General features: G+C 40.0%; 1 protein-coding gene across 2 annotated transcripts in view; it reads left to right on the top strand.

Moving 5' to 3' along the window:
• The window catches only part of ACBD6 (acyl-CoA binding domain containing 6), a 180,937-nt gene extending 170,796 nt beyond the window's left edge, over positions 1-10,141 (top strand). For both annotated transcript variants that reach the window (XM_070591731.1, XM_070591732.1), the window contains one exon: positions 9,853-10,141. In XM_070591731.1, the coding sequence (XP_070447832.1) occupies positions 9,853-10,007 (155 nt within the window). In that variant the 3' untranslated portion in view covers positions 10,008-10,141. The remainder of the gene's footprint in view (positions 1-9,852) is intronic.
• The last annotated feature ends 10,599 nt before the right edge of the window (positions 10,142-20,740 follow it).

Below are 20,740 nucleotides of genomic sequence, written 5' to 3'. Positions count from 1 at the left end.
TTGTCTGTCTTGTGTATGTGAATGTGTTTCCCAGTTTATGATTTACCTTTGTATATAGTGTTTGTGTGTGTATGGTATAGCCATTTAAAATTCTTATGTGTTAAAATTTATCAGTTTTAGGTATCTGTGTATTCAAATTTATCAGTAATTTTCTTTATCGTGTCTGGGTTTCATATCAAGTATAGAAATACTCAGGTCATTTTATTTGGTTAACATTGTGATCACAGGCCTAGGGCCTATGAGCTTTTCAAAACCTATAAAAATATTTGAGAGTGACATTAGCATCGTGGCAGAGTGAGTTGCTCCCTTTGTTTCTCCCCTCTAAGTTACAACCAGTAGGACATCCATAGACCAACAAAAGGATCCTCTGCACAGCACACCAAAAAACCTGAGAAATACATACATCTATACATCTGAAGGTGGGTGGATGGGACCTCGTGGAGGCAGTGGAACCAGGGGAGTAGCAGCAGTGGCTCCTGAGACCAGAGACTTCAGAAACTGTGGTGGCACTCACAATTAGAGGCTTCAAGAACCTCAGTGGTGCCCATCACCCAGCTCTCTGCCCCAGCAGTAGGACCTATGACCCTGGCCCTCCCAGCAGTGGAGGCTGCATGCAAGTGCTCCCAGCAGCGGTGGTGGTGCTTGTGACCTGAGGTTCCTGGAGCCTCTGGTGACTGGAGTCTCCAGGAATCGCAGCAGTGCCCAAGACCAGAGGCTCTAGGAACCGCTGCAACACCTGCAAGCCAGGTGCTCCCCCCATGGCAGTGGTGTGACCCTGGTCCACTTGGTAGCAGCAGTGACATTCGTGAACCCAGTGTCCCTGGCAGCACTGGTGCCAGCACCCCCAGAAAACCCAGGAGCAGCATCAGAGGCAGTGTGCATGGCAGTAGTCCCCTGGCCACAGCAGTGCCTGAGACCATGGAGAACCTTGTAGCAACAACAGTGGAGCCTGTGACCCTGGTGCCCCCCAGCTGCAGTGGTACCCACAACCTCAGCTCTTCCAACCCCAGTAGCAGCACCTGTGGACCAGACAACCCCTCCAGATGTGGCAGCGGTACTCCTGATCCCAGCTCCTGCTCCTCCCTTCTCCCCCCTTTGCCACATTGGGGAAACCCACAACTCAGGTGATTCCAGAAGCAGCAGAGGTCCTCACCAGCCCAGTGACCCCAGAGGTAAGACCCATGATCACAACAAAAGGCACAAGCAAGGCAAACAACCTTGGAGGTACAGGCAGCACAGCAAGGGCATGACAACACCTCTGGCAGAGTCAGTGGAGGGTGGAAAGTGTTGGCTCTCAACTACAACCAGAACCAGCTGAGAATCAAAGTAAATAAAGCCTTACCTAAATAAGAAAGGCATTAGCTACTACAAATGCACTGGCGGAGGAACAACTCTCTAGCATCATGAAAAATTTTGGTAACACAGTATCACAAAAAGAAAATTACAACTCTCCAAAATCCGAATTTGAAGTCATGGAGGATTGTGATCTAACTGATGGAGAATTCAAAAGAGCTGTCATAAAACTCAACAAGCTACAAGAAAACTCAGAAAGACAGTTCACTGCACTCAAGAATAAAATTAGTGAACAAAAGAAGTACTTCACCAAGGAGACAGAAACTCTAAAAAGAGCTGAAGAACTCAATAAATGGAGCTGAAGAAGAAAGTAAAAAGCATTGGAAATGGAGCAGACCATATGAAAGAGAGAATTAGCAACTTCAAAGATAGAAATCTAGAAATGATTCAAGTGTAAGGGAGAGAGAACTAAGACTTAAAAAAAATTAAGAAATTCTACAAAGGCTGGTCTGATGGTGTAGTGTTTAAGTTCATGCACTCTGCTTTGGCAGCCCAGGGTTCACAGGTTTGGATCCCCAGTGCAGACCTACACACCACTCATCAAGCCATGGTGTGGCGAGATCCCACATACAAAATAGAGGATGATTGGCACAAATGTTAGCTCAAGGACAATCTTCCTCAACAAAAAAAACCGAAAGAAATTCTGTGAGAAATATCCAACTCAATTAGGAAGTGCAACCTAAGGATAATGGATATCTCAGAAGAAGAGAGGGAGAAGGGAGCAGAGAGCTTATTTAAAGAAATAATATCTGAGAACTTCTCAAACCTGGGGAGGAACTGGATATATAAGACATGAAGCTAATATAACACCTAATTATCTCAACACAAAAAGACCCTTTCCAAGACAAATTATATTGAAACTGTCAAAAGTCAATGATGACAAAAGAATATTAAAGGCAGCCAGCGAGAAAAAAAATAACCTGCAAAAGAACCCCATTAGCCTGTCAGGAGATTTCTCAGCAGAAGCTCTGCAGGCCAAGAGAGAGTGGAATGGTATATTAAAAATATCATAAGATAAAGACTGTCAGCCAAGAATACTCTATCCAGAAAAGTTATCTTTCAAATATGAAGGAGAGATAAAGGCTTTCTCAGACAAACAAAAGCTGAAGGAGTTCATCACCCCTAGGCCTGCCATACAAGAAATGTTGAAAGGAGCTCTCCTACCTGAAACAAAAGGCAAAGGTATATGAAGCTTTAAGCAAGGTGATAAATAGACAGAATCAGACAATTACAATTTTATATCAGAATAGGTTAGTAAACAATTATAACATAAAGGTTAAAGGGAAAGAAAGCATTGAAAATAACTATAACCACTTCCATTTGGTAACAAACTCACAATACAAGAAGGGATACTTTGTGACAACAAAAACATAGAAGAAGAAAAGGAAAAAGATGGAACTTGCATAGGCAAATGAAGATAAGATCCTATCAGCAAAAAAAGGACTGTCTCATCTATGAGATCTTTTATCTTTTATAGTAACCACAAAGCAAAAATTCAGAGCAGAATCATGAAACATAAAAAAGAGGAAACTGAGAAGACACATTACAGTGAACCATCAAACTGAAATGGCAGACAGAAACACAAGGAAAAAGAAACAATGGAAGTATAAAGCAACCAGAAGACAAAAGACAAAATGTCAGTGTTAAGTCTTCATATTATCAGTAATTACCCTACATATAAATGGATTGAATTCACCAATCAAAGGACACAGAGTGAAACATGGTGTAGTCTATACAGAAGTCAAAATATAATTAGGTACATATGAAACCTATATAATGTTATAAACCAATGTTACCTTAATTTTTAGAAAAGACACAGAGTGGCTGGATAGATTAAAAAACAAGACCCCAAAATATGCTGCCTCCAAGAGACCCTTCTCAGCTCTAACGACAAACATAGGCTCAAAGTGAAGGGATGAAAGATGATAATACAAGCAAATGGCAACCAAAACAAAGCCAGTGTAGTGATGCTCAGATAAAATAGACTTCAAGCCGAAAAAGATAACAAGAGACAAAGATGAACATTATATAATGATAAAAGGGGCAGTCCATCAAGAAGACATAACATTTATTAATATATATGCACCTGAGATAGGAGCACCAAACTATATAAAGCAACTATTAACAGACCTAAAGGGAGAAATTGACAGCAGCACCATAAGAGTAGGGGTCTTTAATACCCCACTTACATCAATGGATAGATCATCCAGACAGAAAGTCAATAAGGAAACATTAGCCTTAAGTGAAACACTAGACCAGGTGGACCTAATAGATATATATAAAACATTCCATCCAAAAGCAGCAGGGTACACATTCATTCTTCTCAAGTGCACATGGAACATTCTCAAAGATAGACCATGTGTTGAAAAACATAAGCCTCAATAAATTTAAGAAGATTAAAATCATATCAAGCATCTTGTATGACCACAATCATATGAAACTAGAAATCAACTACAAAAAGAAAGCTGGAAAATCACAATTATATGGAGACTAAACAACATGCTACTGAACAACTATTGGATCAATGAAGAAATCAAAAATTATCTGGAGACAAATGAAAACACAACATACCAAAATCTATGGGATACAGCAAAAGCAGTACTAAGAGAAAAGTATATAGCAATACAAGCCTACCTTAAGAAACAGGAAAAATCTCAAATGAACAATCTAACACTACACTTAAAGGAACTGGAGAAAGAAGAACAAATGAAGCCCAAAGTCAGTAGAAGGAAGGAAATAATAAAATCAGAGCAGAAATAAATGAAATAGAGACTAAAAAGACAATAGAAAAGGCCAGTGAAACTAACAGTTGCTTCTTTGAAAACATAAACAAAATTGACAGACCTTTAGCTAGACTCACAAAGAAAAAAACAGAGAAGCCTCAAATAAATAAAATCAGAAACAAAAGAGGAGAAATTACAATGGATACCACAGAAATACAGAGGATTGTAAGAGAGTACTATGAAAAGCTATATGCCGACAAATTGGATAACCTAGAAGAAATGGATAAATTCTAGAATCATATAACCTCCCAAAACTGAATCAAGAAGAAGTAGAGAATCTGAATAGACTAGTTACTAATGAGGAGACTGAAACAGTAATCAAAAATCTACCAAAAAACAAAATCCCAGGACCAGATAGTTCTGCTGGTGAATTTTACCAAACATTCAAAGACGATTTTGTGCCTCTCCTTCTCAAACTTTTCCAAAAATTGAAGGGAAGGGGATGCTTCCTGACTTATTCTACAAGGCCAACATTACCCTGATACCAAAACCAGACAAGGAAAATGCAAAAAAGGAAAATTACATGCCAGTATTGCTGATGAACACAAATGTAAAAATCCTCAACAAAATATTAGCAAGTCAAATGCAACATTACATTAAAAGGTTCATACATCATGATCAAGTGGGATTTATACCAGGTATGCAAGGATGGTTCTGCATCCACAAATTAATGTGATACACCACATTAACAAAATGAAGAATAAAAATCACATGATCCTCTTCATAGATGCAGAGAAACATTTGACAAGATTTAGTATCCATTTTTGATAAAAATACTCAATAAAATGGGTATAAAAGGAAAGTACCTCAACATAATAAAGGCCATAGACAACAAACCCACAGCTAACATCATACTTAATGGTGAAAAACTAAAAGCTATCCCTCTAAGAACAGGAACAAAACAAGGATGCCCACTCTCACCACTCTTATTCAACATAGTATTGGAAAGTCCTAGCCAGAGCAGTTAAGCAAGAAAAAGAAATAAAAGGTATCCAAACTGGAAAGGAAAAAGTAAAACTGTCACTATTTGCACATGACATGATTTGATATATAGAAAACTCTGAAGAACCCACCAAAAGACTATCAGAAATAATTAATGAATACCGTAAAGTTGCAGGGTACAAAATCCACAAACAAAAATTGGTTACATTTTCATACACTAACAATGAGGCGGCAGAAAGAGAAATCAAGAATGCAATTCCGTTTACAATTGCAACAAAAAGAATAAAAATACCTAGGAATAAATTTAACCAAGGAGCGAAAGACCTGTACAGTAGGAAAAACTGTAAGACATTCTTGAAAGAAATCAAAGATGATACAAAGAAATGGAAAGATATTCCATGCTCATGGATTGGAAGAATTAGCATAGTTAAAATGTCCATATCATCTAAAGCAATCTACAGATTCAATGCAATCCCTATCAAAATCCCAAGGACATTTTTCATGGAAATAGAACAAAGAGCCCTAAAATTTGTATGGAGCAAAAGACCCTGAAAAGCCAAAGCAATCATGAGGGGGAAAAAAAGAGCTGGATGTATTCACTCTCCCTGACTTCAAGATAGACTACAAAGCTATAGTAATCAAAACAGCATAGTACTGGAAGAAAACAGACATACAGATCAATGGAACAGAATTGAGAGCCCAGAAATAAACCCACACATCTGTGGACAGCTAATTTTGGGCAAAGGAGCCAAGAACATACAGTGGAGAAAGGAAAGTCTCTCCAAGAAATGGTGTTGGGGAAACTGGACAGCCATATGCAAAAGAATGAAAGTAGACCACTATCTTACACAATACACAAAAATTAACTCAAAATAGATTAAAGGCTTGAGTGTAAGACCTGAAACCATAAAACTCCTAAAAGAAAATAGAAGAAATATAAGCAGTATGCTCTTTGACATCAGTCTTAGCAATATCTTTTGGAATATGCCTCTTTTGGCAAGGGAAACCAAGAAAAAATAAGCAAATAGGATAACATCAAACTCAAAAGCTTCTACGTGGCAAAGGAAATGATCAACAAAACAAAAAGACAACCTACCAATTTGGAAAAGATGTTTGCAAATCATATATCCAATAAGGAGTTAATATCCATAATATATAAAGAACTCATACAACTAAATGACAAAAAAAAAAACCGGATTAAAAAATGGGCAGAGGATCTGAACAGACAATTTTCCAGAGAAGATATACAGATGGCCAACAGGCACATGAAAAGATGTTCAGCATCACTAATTATTAGGGAAATGCAAATCAAAACTACAATGAAAGATTACCTCCTACCCTCAGAATGGCTATTATTAAAAATGACAAGAAATAACAAGTGTTGGAGAGGATGTGGAGGAAAGGGAACCCTCATACACTGCTGTTGGGAATGTATATTGAGGTGGCCACTATGGAAAATAGTATGGAGATTCCTCAAAAAACTAAAAATAGAGCTACCATATGATCCAGCTAGTCCATTTCTGGGTATTTATCCAAAGAACACAAAAACAATAATTCGAAAATATATATGCGCCTCCATGCTCATTACTGCATTATTCACAATAGCCAAGACTTGGAAACAACCTAAGTGCCCATTGACAGATTAATAGATAAAGACGATGTGGTGGGTGGGTGTGTGTGCACACAATGGAATACTCAGCCATTAAAAAGGATGAAATCTTTGCCATTTGCAACAACATGGATGGACCTTAAGGGTATTATGCTAAGCGAAATAAGTCAGATGGAGAAAGTCAAATACCATATAATTTCACTCATATGTGGAAGATAAACAAGCGAACAAACTTGTAGATACAGAGAACAAACTTGGTGGATACCAGAGAGGGGTGGGGTTACCAGGAAAGGAGATGTAGGAAGGGCAAAAGGGGTAAAGGGGCACATTTGTACCATGACAGATGGCAACTAGACTTTTGGTGGTGAACACAATGTAGTCTATACAGAAGTTGAAATATAATGATGTACACTGAAATTTATAGTGTTGTAAATCAGTTACCTCAATAATAATTTTTAAATAAATAAAAAATACTTGTAACCTGAAATAAAATACTTTTGCTCCAGAAAGCAAAAAATTGCAAAATATAATTAAATGTTTACAAATATAACATAGCTTCATTAATTGTTAAATTTGGTATTCACAAACTTTTTTTAAAGTACACCCAGTACTTTGCTGTATCCCGCCTACTTGAATTTCAGTGGTTCTCTTATTCAGTCCCTTCTTTATATGCCTGCTGACACTGGCTAATTTCAAGACCCCTAAAGTACTACCACAGTATTCTAATTGGTCTACCCGCCACAAATTTCTAGGCTTTCCAAGTCACTCTTTATAGAATTATCATCCCAGCACAGAGGCCAGATTATGACACTCCCCGCATAAATGCCAAATTTCTTAGCATGACATTCAAAACCAAACATCTTAGAATGGCTTTCAAGACCCTATATAGTTTGCCATAAATCCAGGCTCCGTATTGCTTCTCTGAGCCGGCAGACCATTCTCCGAGCATTGCTGTGCTCTCGTGCCTCTGTTAGTGGTTTCTCACTCTGCAATGCCTATCTTTCTTAGCTTACCTGGAATTTTATTCTAGCCTTCAAAGCTCAGCTACTTGCGTTTTTCCTGATCCCTCAACTTTCTGCACCCCCCCCCCACCTTTGCAGTTGTGTGTGTGTGTCTGCCACAGTTCACTCTGTTGTGTTAAGAGTTGCTGATTTACCTATTAGTTTCCCAGCTGTTTTCTAGGAAGTTCCCCGGAGCAGGAGTCTTACCTGTATCCTTGATAGGACTGGTATAATACGTACTCAGTAAAAAGGCCATTGCATCAAGCTCCTTACCCTTCTTTCTTTCCCTTTTTTTAAGTCTTTTGTTGTTTCTGTTGTGTAACATATCACACTACAAAAGAGTATATAAAATGTATGTGAAGAATTTAAAATGTACCTTTAAAAAAAGTACCCACCACCTAGCTTAGAAAATAGAACCGTACGAGTATCTTTGAAACCCCCTGTGCACCCATTCAGTTACACGGCCTTCCCTGCACACCGCCCCCTCCAGATTAGCACTATCCCAAGTTTTATATTAGTGAGTTCCCTTACAGTTTCAATCCATATTTGTGTCTCTGAACAATGGTGTTTTGTTTTGTCTGTTTTAAAAATTTTGTCTGAATGGGATCAATACTGAGTGTATTCTTCTGACTTGATTTTTTCCTTCAACATTATGTTTTGGAGATAAACTCATGTTGTGTGAAGCTGTAGTGCACTGGTTTTCAATGTTTTATGGGGTTTCATTGTATAAGTAAGCAATAGTTTATTTTACATGTTATTCTCAATGGGAATTTGGTTTGTTTACATTTGGGGTCTATTACAAACAGTGGTGCTATGCACATTCTTGCAAATATCTCCTGGAGAACACAGGCAAAGCTTTCTATAAAGTATATAACTAGGTGCACAGTTGCCGGGTCAGAGGGTCTGCATATGTTTAGGTTTAACGTGTAATGCCAAACTGTCGTCCAAAGCGACTGCATTGATGCACACTGTCCGCAGTCTAGCCGGGAGACTCCCTGAGTCCTCCTCAGTGCTCGGCATTGTCGGTGCTTTTCATTTTCACCTCTTTGGTGGGTATGAAATGATATCTCCTGGTTTTAATTTTCATTTCCCTGATTACTAATGTGGTTGCTCATTTTTTCATATGTTTATTGCCACTTATGTTTCACCTTGTGTGAAATGCCTATTTTTGCCTTTAGTCCACTTGTCTCAGTGCCATCTAGTTAATGGACCTTTGTTTCCCACTGATCTGCGATGCCAGCGTTGTCTTAAATCCAGTAGCCATATGTGTGCAAAAGAAAGGACACTGTTTGTCCTAGCCCTTTGGTCTCTTTGTCCCTCCTGGGGCAGTACCACACCATTTTCATAACAAGTCTCCATGTATATAGGTCCTTTTCCCCTTCCTGTGCCTCGTGTGATTGCTGCCATTTTTATTTTTTAAAAATTCTGTAGAGGGATGGTTTGATTACTAGGCCAGCTTTCTTTTTATTCACAAATTTTAAAGTTTAGTTAGTTATCCACTTACCTCCTCTTCAAAGACAAAACAATTATTTTATTTGACTTTGACGGTGTTTCTAGCCTTTTGATGGCTACAAACTTAACATTATTCTAATCAAAGTCAAATAGATTCTTAAACTCTATTTTTGTTCTTTTCCTATTTTGTTCTTTTCCCATCCTTAAGAATAGAGTCCAGGGGCTGGCCCCGTGGCCGAGTGGTTAAGTTCGCGCGCTCCGCTGCAGGCGGCCCAGTGTTTCGTTGGTTCGAATCCTGGGCGCGGACATGGCACTGCTCATCAGACCACACTGAGGCAGCGTCCCACATGCCACAACTAGAAGAACCCACAACGAAGAATACACAGCTATGTACCGGGGGGGCTTTGGGGAGAAAAAGGAAAAAATAAAATCTTTAAAAAAATAAAAAAATAAAAAAAAAAAAGAATAGAGTCCAAAAGCCTCACAATTTAAAAAATGTATTTGTTTGTTTGTTTGCATCTGGGCTACCAAGAAGGTAAATTTGCTTTTCCTAACACTTGCAGATCCGCTGTAAAGGCACAGTTCTCATCCCCCTCCGGCCACTGGTGTTCAGGCTTCCTTATTGCATCTTACTTGCCTTCCTGCTGAAGTATCGTCGTTTCTCTTTGTCTCGTGGTAACCTGATTTTCATATTTGTCCATTTTCCCATCAGCTGCTGCCTGTGAGTTTTTGGACATTGTGGAGCTGCTGCTCCAGTCTGGCGCTGACCCCACTCTCCGAGACCAGGACGGCTGCCTGCCGGAAGAGGTGACAGGTTGCAAAGCGGTTTCTTTGGTGTTGCAGCAGCACACGACTGGCAAAGCTTAATCAGAAGACTGGAAAACCACAGTCTATAACAGCATAGGGCTTCAATAACGAAAGAAACCTGCAAAAATAATACTTCTTTTACCACCCATCTTTGGTATACATTGACTAATAAAATCAGTTCTGAGAAACTGGGATTCTGAAGTCTCAGCAATTCATTCTCCTTGCATGCATTCCGGCGAGGACAGTTTTGGTGATGATCATGTGTACTGTGCATAATACAATCCAATTCTGCTGAGCACGCTCTGAAATTTATCACTGTTCTAGAGGGTGGGGAGAGGAGGAGACACATCGTATTTCACAATATTAAACATGGCTGCTCTTTTAAAAAACATACAGAAGCAAAATATGACCAACAGTACTACACTGATAATTAGGGAGAGTTTCGTGAAATCCCAATATGGCAGAGATCAAATGATCTTGTGTCATTTTGTACAGCTGGTCTGAATAGATAGCTACAATAGTTAATCTTTGGGCAGACAGAATTGGGAAGACAGGAACAAAGAAGGGTGTTAAGAAAAAAGAAAGAAAAAGAGAGAAAGGGCAGAATTTTGTCATATAAGTGGTATAGAAGTCAAGAACAACCAGATTTACTCAAAACCTTGGACATTTTAAAATAAGATTCAGGGGCCAGCCCTGTGGCAGAGTGGTTAAGTTCGCGCGCTCCACTTTGGCAGCCTACGGTTTCGCCGGTTCGGATCCTGGGCGCAGACATGGCACCGCTCATCAGGCCATGCTGAGGTGGCATCCCACATGCCACAACTAGAAGGACCCACAACTGAAAATACACAACTATGTACCAGGGGGCTTTGGAGAGAAAAAGGAAAAATTTTTTTAAATCTAAAATAAGATTCAGTGACTTCACTCTAGGATTGAAACAATCTGGAGAATTCACTGGTTAGGTCAGGATTCCCTAAACCCACCTTCACAGAACAGGGAGGAATTTCCCTCGGGCTCTTTTATTTGGCTGTAAGTCCCTGTCGCGTATGGCAGCAGTCTTGGTAAAGGATCTCAGGCCCAAACTGTTAGGCCTCTTTGGGTCTACTATGAAATCGCTATAATGCCCCAATGCTTAGGTATGATACAAGTTAGTTCTGGATACCAGGAGAGTTTTTATTTTTTGTTAAAAGCATAGACAAGTATGCCACAGTTTTTATTTGAAGGACAGACAATTATGCCTGTTGAAACTGGCTCCCTACATTTTTCCCTTTTAAGCCTCAAGAACTCCATCTGGGGGAATTCCTTGACATTTGTTATTATATAAGGAAAGTAGATGGTTGTCGTAGGAAAAGAAATGAAGTAAGAAACAAGTTGCAATGCAAAGATGACCATTTAGAGGATAACTTTTCTAACATGTCACTGTTAAGATAACAAGTAATAAACTTGCTTAGTGGAGCCCTCAGCAGTGGGTAAGATTTTCACTAGCTCCAGCTCAGCAGTCCTTCTGGAACAGCCCCTTCAGAGCAGAAATGAGGCAGGTTAATGCTGCTTATTTTGTGATTTTTCTATCCTAACTTCTTGTTTTCTGAGATGTAAACCTAAACCATTCACCAAGACTGTTCATTTTTTAAATGACGTCTTAATGATCTGTGGAAGCGACGTGTGTGTTAGCACATAGTGACATGCCACTGTGCTTCTAGTAGTCTTCTCTTTGTTATCTTGTTCTTGTCCCACAGTCCCAGCTACATTGCAACCTATTGTTTAGCTAAACTCTTTCATGTTCCACTTTAATTGAAGGTGTTTTAAGAAACCTTATTCATTAGTAATAGTAAAAGTGACCAAGATGTTTCATGCAGCTTTTAACTGGTAGTACTTTGTACATTTTTAGGACATGAGCAAATCAAAAAGTGCTGATTCATTTCAGATTTACGGGGTAGTTATCTGAGCAAGAAGCTGTCAAGGAGCTCCTTTCTCATCTCTCTTTTGTAATCTGACCTTGATACTTCTTAGAAAGTTTTTTATAGCCTGTTTTGCCACATCTAAAACTATACAGATTGTTTTTAAGCAAAGAATACAACTTTTTATTAATCTTATTTTAAAAGTTTCAAATTTACATTCAAAGCTATTACTAAAAGCAGTAGTCAGCTTAACATTTTCAAGTGCATTCTAAAATCAGTTTCCAAATCTCGATTCTTTTGTCACCAGGATCTGAATTTTCAAAACCCTTACTATCATATAACAATCTCTGGAGCATCTCCCTGTGCCTTAAGAGGAAGATTTCATCCATAAATGTCAGAGAAAACTGGGTTGTGGTTTGTTTTCCTTCCCCTTAAATTACTGAATTATTATGTAGCGCGTCACACTCAGCCAGATCATGAGTTCCATCGCCAAAAGCTGCAGGAGTTCCCACCAAGAAAGAATGCAAATTTACTGCAGCAGAAAGCCAGCTAACTTCCCCAGATACACGGTGAACCCTGTTTTCATGTAGTTCAGCAGGATGAAACTAGGACATGCTTTCATTTAATCTAAGTTTGGTTCTGCTATTCATGAGTTTTTTTTCCTGGACAGATTAGTAATGTTCAAGCCAATCAGTATTTTAAAATATCATAGAAAACCTTTTTCTGAAAGTTCGTTGCTGGTCATAATTCATTAAGAACTTCAAAATAGTTGTTCAGCTTTATTTGTTTAGTATTAGTGGGATTGGAATTCAGTTTACCTCATCTTTGGTTCAAACTTTCTGATTTTTTTTTTTTTTTGGAGGAAGATTAGCCCTGAGCTAACATCCACTGCCAATCCTCCTCTTTTTGCTGAGGAAGACTGGCCCTGAGCCAACATCCATGCCCGTCTTCCTCTACTTTATATGTGGGACGCCTGCCACAGCATGGCTTGAGCAGTGGTGCCATGTCCGCACCCGGGATCTGAAGTGGCGAACCCTGGGCAGCCAAAGCGGAACGTGTGAACTTAACCGCTGTGCCACCGGGCCAGCCCCTAAACTTTCTGATTTTTTATTTTTAGCCAACATGAGTATTTTAAAAATTCAGTCACCACTGTGTTCTCAAACTGGAAACAAGTGGCATTGGAGGAGTCATAAAGTAGTGGATAACTAAAGACCTTTGTCAGAGTGGTTGAGTAATACTATGAGTAGTTACTTTCTGTCACTTTACCACCTGCATTTTCTAGACTGTTTATATATTGCCTTTCTACCCTACCTCATTCTCAATTCCACATTTATTGTATTGTCTTGTCCTCCAGCCGCCTTTGTAGATGTGTTTCTACACATAACAACATACCTAGCCCTATTTTCCTGTTTTTAAGAAAGAGAAAAAGGAAATTTGTTGCTTTTTCTTTTTTTCTTTCCTGAAGATATTGTGATCAGAACAACACTAACAACTCTTTCTGTGTTTAATATTTATTCATGACAGTCGTTTACTTTGCCCTCTACCAGCTAATCTAAGAGGTCCTGATTACCTTCGTGGTAGTCTTGCTACACACTAGTGAAAAATGAGGACTAAATAGAGATCATATAAACAAACCTTAAAGAGGAGGCAAGGAAAAGTATCTGAGCTGCTGTTATCTTCAAAACTCTTGCTTGAATCTACTAAATCAGTGTTCCTAACTCTTGGGGAGTTCCAGGTCACTTTGAAAAACTAAGAGCCGCTTCCCCTGGAGCATAGTGTGTGCATGGAATTTGGAGGAGTTCATGATGTCTTGAAGCCCACCTATAAATCCCATTTAGAACCCTTCTTTCTGGCTCCTTGTTACTGTGTTTCAGGTATGAGAAATCTTTTGTTGACTGACCCAATTTTCATAGTTTTTAAGTACTTCTGCCAGATGATATATGGGGTATTGCCATGCCTATTGGAAAGAATGGGAAAAGCACTTTTTTTTTTAACCATTGGACAAAATTTCAACAATATACATAGACTACAGTTTTATCACTGATCACCACATTGGGGAATTTTTAAAGAGGCAATGGCCAAAAAGTTGGACCCAGACCTGTTTGACCTTTGATTCTGCTGCAGGGCAGAAATGAGCCCGAGTGTTCGATACTGTGTGATTAGTGATGGCTTTTTATATGCATTTAGCTTTTTTCACTTTTCACAATGCTTTCATCATCTCTCCACTGTAACCCTATAAATTGGTAGTGCAAATATTAATGCCACTTAAATGAGGGTGAATCTGGGACAGAAACAGCTTACTTAAATGGCCCAAGATCCCAGAGTAGAAGGAGAGCCCAGTTAGGACCAAGTCTGCTGAGTCTCAGTCCTTCCTATGAGACCGCAGACTCATGTGAAGTTCCCCAGCTCTTCCTCCATTCCATGCACAAGTATTTCTTGAGAGCCTACTAAATGACAGGCATTGTTCTAGGCCGCTGTCATTCCCTGTTCCCATTATCATGGATATTTAAAAGTACTTAGACACTGCTATCTCAAGCTATGGCATGAGGTATCTTGAAAAGTCTCACAGAAATTAATAAATTACCAGTCAAAAACTAACTAAATCTTTTAAACCTATTATAACTGTGACTTGAATAAAGATGTAAGAAGTCAGCCAACTGGCCACACACTGTTCTCTCTTATGCTTGTCAGGTAGAAAAGTAACAACCAAAGCATAATATCTGGAATCGTATCTATTATCTATTTTTTTAATGTTTCAGCATTTTCCAGCTAAAAGGTTGCCATAATCCAGTGAACCTTTCTATTAAATAGGTATTTCTTAGCTTCCTGCCAGGTTTAACTACTTGGCTATGGGTTGTTATTCCGTGTCCAGTACGGCCTCTCTGAGGATTAATGAGCCAGGTGTGTGGCTGCAGCTGAGCTGAGCCTGGGCTGCGGAAGGGGCCAGTGCCCAGGCCAGCACGTGCTTCAGTTAACCAGGAAGACCTTGAAGTGTTTATTTAACATTGAACAGTTGAAACTTAAGGCTTTCATCGAACTTTAAGTCCTTAAAAGATCCCCTTCATAAATAAATGTTTATCTCAGAATAGGTGTGTAACCCACCAGCCACAATTTAGTAATGAACATAATTGAGCATGAGTGAATTTCAAATTCCAATTCCTAAATTTTGGGTGAAATGTTTTAATATTAGTTATAACACTATATTTGACCAATTCTAAAGCACACATTTTTTCACATTTTAACGTGTCCAAAATTGGACATCTTTTACAAACAATGGCATGTCATAGTTGAATTGACAGCATTTTCTTTCTTAGTGATACATAAATTAATGTATCTTACAATCAAGATGTCTTAACCTCAATGACATAACAGTAATTACACGATACTTTTGTACAGGACTTTATACATCTTAATTGAACCTCAGAATAATTGTAAAATTAGAAATAATTGTCATTTTCTCTATTTTACAAATGAGGAAATTGAAACTCAGAACCGTTAGGCAAATTGTCCAAGGTCACACAAATAGAAAGAATAAAAATGCCCATCTTTATATAGACTTTATTGTATATAAAGCACTTCTACATACGTCATCTTATTATTTCCAGAATCAAGGTGATGATCCACGCCTTTTGTGATACCAAGGCCAAAAGTTTTCCTGCACCACATTATCAGGATAAGCTAAAGTGAAAACGAAGTCAGCCGCACTCGGAGATGCGTTCCCGAGCCCCTTCACGGATGTTGCATGTGCGCACTGCACATCCTCCTTATAAGAAGCCTTCACTGCAGTCCTTTCTAATCGCGTGATTTGAAAAATTTTTATGATCATTATTAGAGCTTTACCTTGAGCATCTCTAATTATTCCAGTAACCACAGTTCCTTCATCAGATTTGGGGTCAAAGGATAGTGATTATCAGACTGAAGAAAAAAAAAGCTTCCTTGTTATCCTTATCACCTAACATTTATCATGCACCCAGTATGATCAATTTCTCGAATACGCATTAATTGGCATTACACTAAAGGATTGAACAGGAAAAGCTATTTAACCTCATCTTTACTCACTTATCCTTGAAATATTCTTGTCATGCTCCTCCCTGAAAAGCAGAACTTCAAGGCTTGATCCTTGTGTAGATATCATAGTTACGGGGAGTTCATGGCTTTTTATTTCTTACTGTGTTTACTTTTACATATAAATTCTTCAAAATTTTCTTGCCTATGTTTTGTTATATCACTTTTTCTTGGCACAATTATAAAATAAATCTTATTATTTTACATGTTTTACTCTCCCTTCTTTTGGGAGTCATGTACTGGAGTCACTTCTGAGGACAGAATTCCTTCCTCCAGCAGCGGAAAGCCTCTCAGCCCCAAAAACCAGATGGGGATGTTCACCAGGCGCACGCTGGTTTGTACTGGAGACCGACCCTTCCCTGCTGCTATTCTTCCCACGTGTCTTAAAAGGAATGAACGTGAGTTTGCAGGAGAACACTGAGGTTACAAACCAGGTGGGGCGCGTCCACGGAGCTGCCCCCGGAACATGCATTTGCCTTGAGGTGGAACTGCAGGCACTCGGTGTGGGTTTCTCTTATGGTTGGGAAAATGACCATTTGAACCTAACACTGCTGAATGCAGCAGCTGAACAGGAGGAACCGTGAGGGCCTTATGGAACAGAGAGGTGCCTTTCGATGGGCTGCCCTAGGCAGCAGCAACAAATGCATCACCCGCACTGCAGCCAGAATTTATTTTTCCTCTCACTTGCGTAGCAATCCTGGTTTCCATTTTAATATTTAGAAGGTAAGTTCAGTTGATGGACACTTTGTGTAATAAAAAGCTCTTTTAAAGTACGTGCACACATACACACACAGGATAAAAAGTGGCACCGCCAGTGCCTGTGGCTTTCATGGAGTACATTTGTAGAGCCCAAAGCTTAGTCCTGGATATGTTTATAGCACTTTAGCTCCGTTTGTGAGTTTGGAACCCTTCCAAAAAAAGAAGAGAACGACATATATTATTGTTTATAATCTGCTTTATTCTGCCAAACCTTGACTGAACAGACCTGTGGATTGCTGTTTAAATCCCTCAGTGCCTTTAACTACCGATGCGGAGAGTGGTTAATGTGCTTCCTCAACGAAGCTTGGCATCCACTCCAGGAAATCACTTTAATTGAGAAGCATTAAATGTTAAAATGATTCTAAAAAAATAATAAAGCCAGCACACATATTGAGCATAAAAGTCCCGGCCCGTCAGTAATACAGGTTCTTGGTTATCGTATTCCTCCACCCTGGGTGAGCTTTAAGCCTGCAGTTTGACAGGTGTCAAAAAAGTGACTTTCAATTCCCTAGGTCACTGTCTGCAGGCAGCCACCCATTAGCTGGCCGGTGAGCAGGCAACCTTAACGGGCTCCACTTTAGAGAAGGGGAGGGAGCTGTCAACTTTATAGATGTTTGTTCTTCTGGAATAATAAGCTGGTCCCAGCTGACCAAAATAGGAAATTTAACCCCAAAGTCCTTGCCTGGGCTTTCCATTGCTGTGCTGAAGCCATCTGTTGAAACCTATTTACCATTTTAATGGCCTTTTTAAAAAACTGCTTATTTCCAACTCCAAGTGTATGCCAAGAGCACTTTTTTGGACCTATATTTTATCTTTCATGAAGCAAGTCCCAGTCTTTCCAAAATCCCCAAACTCCTCCCAACCAACAGGAGATTCTGGTCCAGGCTGGCAAGCACGTGAGAGAAAGATAAATCTTTAACACTCTCCCCGGCTCTAGAGACAGCCCAGCCTACATCGGCCTTGAAAGCTCTGGCCGGTTCAGAGGTCTGCTAAACAACCTGGAGGATGAATGAGCCACACCCCAGGAGCCCCTCCCGTGAGAAGGGAAGCGTGCATCCTGTCAGGGACAGCCTATGACTTCTTCATTTCATTACAAAATAGCATTCCAGTTAATAACATACTTAAATGCACTTTTTGTATTTAACGGGGGAGATGGCCAAAGGAAGAATCACAAAGGAAAGGTCTCTCAAGGAAAATCCTGAAGTCACATTGGATAAAAATGAGAGAAGAAAATGAATGAAAAAGTCATAGAGACAAACGTTGCATGCAAAAGCCCACGCCCACTTTCTCTGAAAGGCTAGGATGTACTCTCCTAGGGCAGGGGCTATCATTTGGAAGACCTTTATTTAATCGTTTGGTTGGGTTATTTTTATTACTCCTTTTACAAGTATGATAATAAAAAATTCTCTCTTCCTAATGATTTGGCCCCATTTTATAAACATTGGTGTTTTTCTTCCTCTTAGCTCACGCTGTGCCCCAGTAGCAGGGCTGACCATCGCTGACTCCCCTGAGGCAGCCACGACCCAAACAAGCACCCAGACTGAGCCCCATCCCTCACCACCCCCGACAGCCGGCAGGGGACCGATGAGGAAAGGCACCAGGAGTTCCAATGATAAAACTGAACTAGCATTCTTCTCAAGAGGTTTGGCAAAGGGACGCAACAATTGTCCGTTTAGACTCTAAGGGATAATTTTTAAGCTATGTCTCAACTATCAAATCCAAGGAAATACATTCAGATACATTGAGGATAACCTCTCTTAGGATTTTACTTCTAGCCTGGCCATTGGCTAAAATGTATGTCACACTGACCTGCCTTTGGTCTCTTTCTACCCTTTTCTGATTTTCGCTGAGTAGAGTCCTGGCCCAAAAAGAAAGAAGCCTAAGAGAATTTTCCACTAAAACACTGAGTGTTGAGCCGCCATTTGCTCTCCTGAGTTTGTGTCTTATTTCATTCTTCTGGCCAGTGGTTTCTTTCCTTTATTCTTTAAGCAGCTGTCCTTTTGAAAAGCTCCTGTCAGAAAGAGAATCACAGTGCTCAGGAGCTGGTCTCTAGGGACCAAACCAAAAAGAGGACCAGATCATCTCTTTCCTTTGTGAGCCGAGAACACATTTTATAATTTCAAAAAGTTCCTAGATTTGCATTGTGGTGGGGCTGTATGCACAAAGTGGAAAGGATCAGTGAATTGTCAGACTGATGTACTCAAAACAATTATGAGTGACAACAAAGACTCGATATAGACAGGCTGCTGGTGAGGGCTTTGAGAATGGAAGACTAAAGTCATGGCGTACAGTGCATATACTGGCAGAATCCTCAGGCCCCATTATTAGTGCCTCACGGATACTCAGATGAGTACATTTAGGAGCAACGGAGCCCTTCACAGCCACTTTGCAAATTTCCCTAACCACCAGCCAGGGACTGAGCTAGTGAAGAAAAACTAAGTCCTCACGTACAGCACCTCCTGTGTTCCTCTACCAACACCCCACTCCCATCCGATGCTCTCATCTTCACCCTTCCTTGGTGCCTAACCCAGTAAAGTCCTTTGCCTTTCTCAGCCTAGTAAAATATTGACCACAGAAGATGATACGGCAAAGGACCATCAGCCCCTTTCCTTGATAGCAGAGATTTGGGTGTCCCCTAAAAGACCTTGAAGCCCTCCAGGAATCTCACTGAACATCCTGCTGGGAGGCGGTGTCTTTCTGTTTAGTGAGTAGACTATGGGGCAAAAGTGGGTCTAGGACTCACGTAGAGTCAGCACAACCTGATGGTAGCCTTAGACTGAGAACTCAGAGGCCCAGCACCCAGGCCCCTGCTCTGTACCTAAGCAAGTCATTCTTGTGTGTAGTGCCACACACAAAATATGATGGCAGAGAAGTGGCACTACTACTGTCTAAGGGATCTCAGAATACTTCACCAAGTACTCCAGGATAACTGAGAGCTAAATGGGATGGATGAGTTTTCTCTGCCCATTCTCCTTAGCCGGTCTCTATCAGCACTGTCCAATAGAACTTTCTGCAGTGATAGAAATGTTTTATATCTGGTGTGTCCCAATACAGTAGCCACTAGCCACATGTAGCTATTGAGCACTCGAAATATGGCTAGTGTAGGAACTAAACTTGTAGTTTAAAATTAATCAACTGAAATTTAAAGAGCCATGTGTGGCTGGTAGCTACCATTTGGACAGGGCACCTCCATTTGGATCTTCTCTTCAACCAAACAAAACTAATCACTAATGGAAAAAGCCCTCTCTCACTTTCCCTGGATGGAACCTGAGGTCTAAAGATATCCTATGAGTTTCATTTATTTTTTTTAATGAAAGAATCTCTGTGTTGCTCTTTCCATTCCAGCTAAACTTCAGGTCCTGCTCGCTGATAAAGCCTCGTGCAGGGAAAAAACCTGAATGGAGGTTTTCCTGGCAAAGCTTGTCCAGGAGCCCTGACGACTGATGAGGTGTCTCTATTCCTCTGTCCACCTCTCACCCAAATAGAGACACTTGCGCCTACTTTCTCTAGGGGGAACATGTGTAAGTGTGAAGGACTTTAAAAATGCAACCTGGCAAAGAGTGACTAAAATGATGTGGTCAGAGGGTTTTCTCTGCCCATTCCCTAAGTCTCAGAGCAGAGGACTCAGCCCCAGAAAATTGCTATTAGAAAGATCAGAGAACTTCCTCTAATCAGCCCTTTATTGAGCAGATCTGGTTTTCCTGGTTGTAAGTAGTTCTGGCATTCAGAGTTGTATTTGGGGTTTCCTCCTGATGATGAAAGGATCCCATGTTACCTCAGCTTCTTATTCTATTTATGTCAAGAGAAAAAACTTCCAGAGAACCAAAAGAAAAGCAAGACACATCGGCGTCTAAAGAATTTCCATATTTATTTGACATAGTTTTACCATACACATCTCATGCCAACACACAGGAGGCACATACAAACAAACGCACCAGATCTGTGTTCCAAAGTCACATGGCAATAAATAAGGATGGGTGGGTCCTTTTTTTTTTTTTTCTTTTTTTTCAGGAAATGAGACCATTTCTTTTTAACTGTACAAAATTTACACGGTGAAGGGTGAGGGCAACAATC

Source organism: Equus przewalskii, chromosome 23, assembly GCF_037783145.1.
Source record: "Equus przewalskii isolate Varuska chromosome 23, EquPr2, whole genome shotgun sequence".
NCBI classification, from domain to species: Eukaryota; Metazoa; Chordata; class Mammalia; order Perissodactyla; family Equidae; genus Equus; species Equus przewalskii.
Note: the sequence above shows the minus strand (reverse complement) of the source record. Positions and strands in the feature narration are given on the sequence as shown.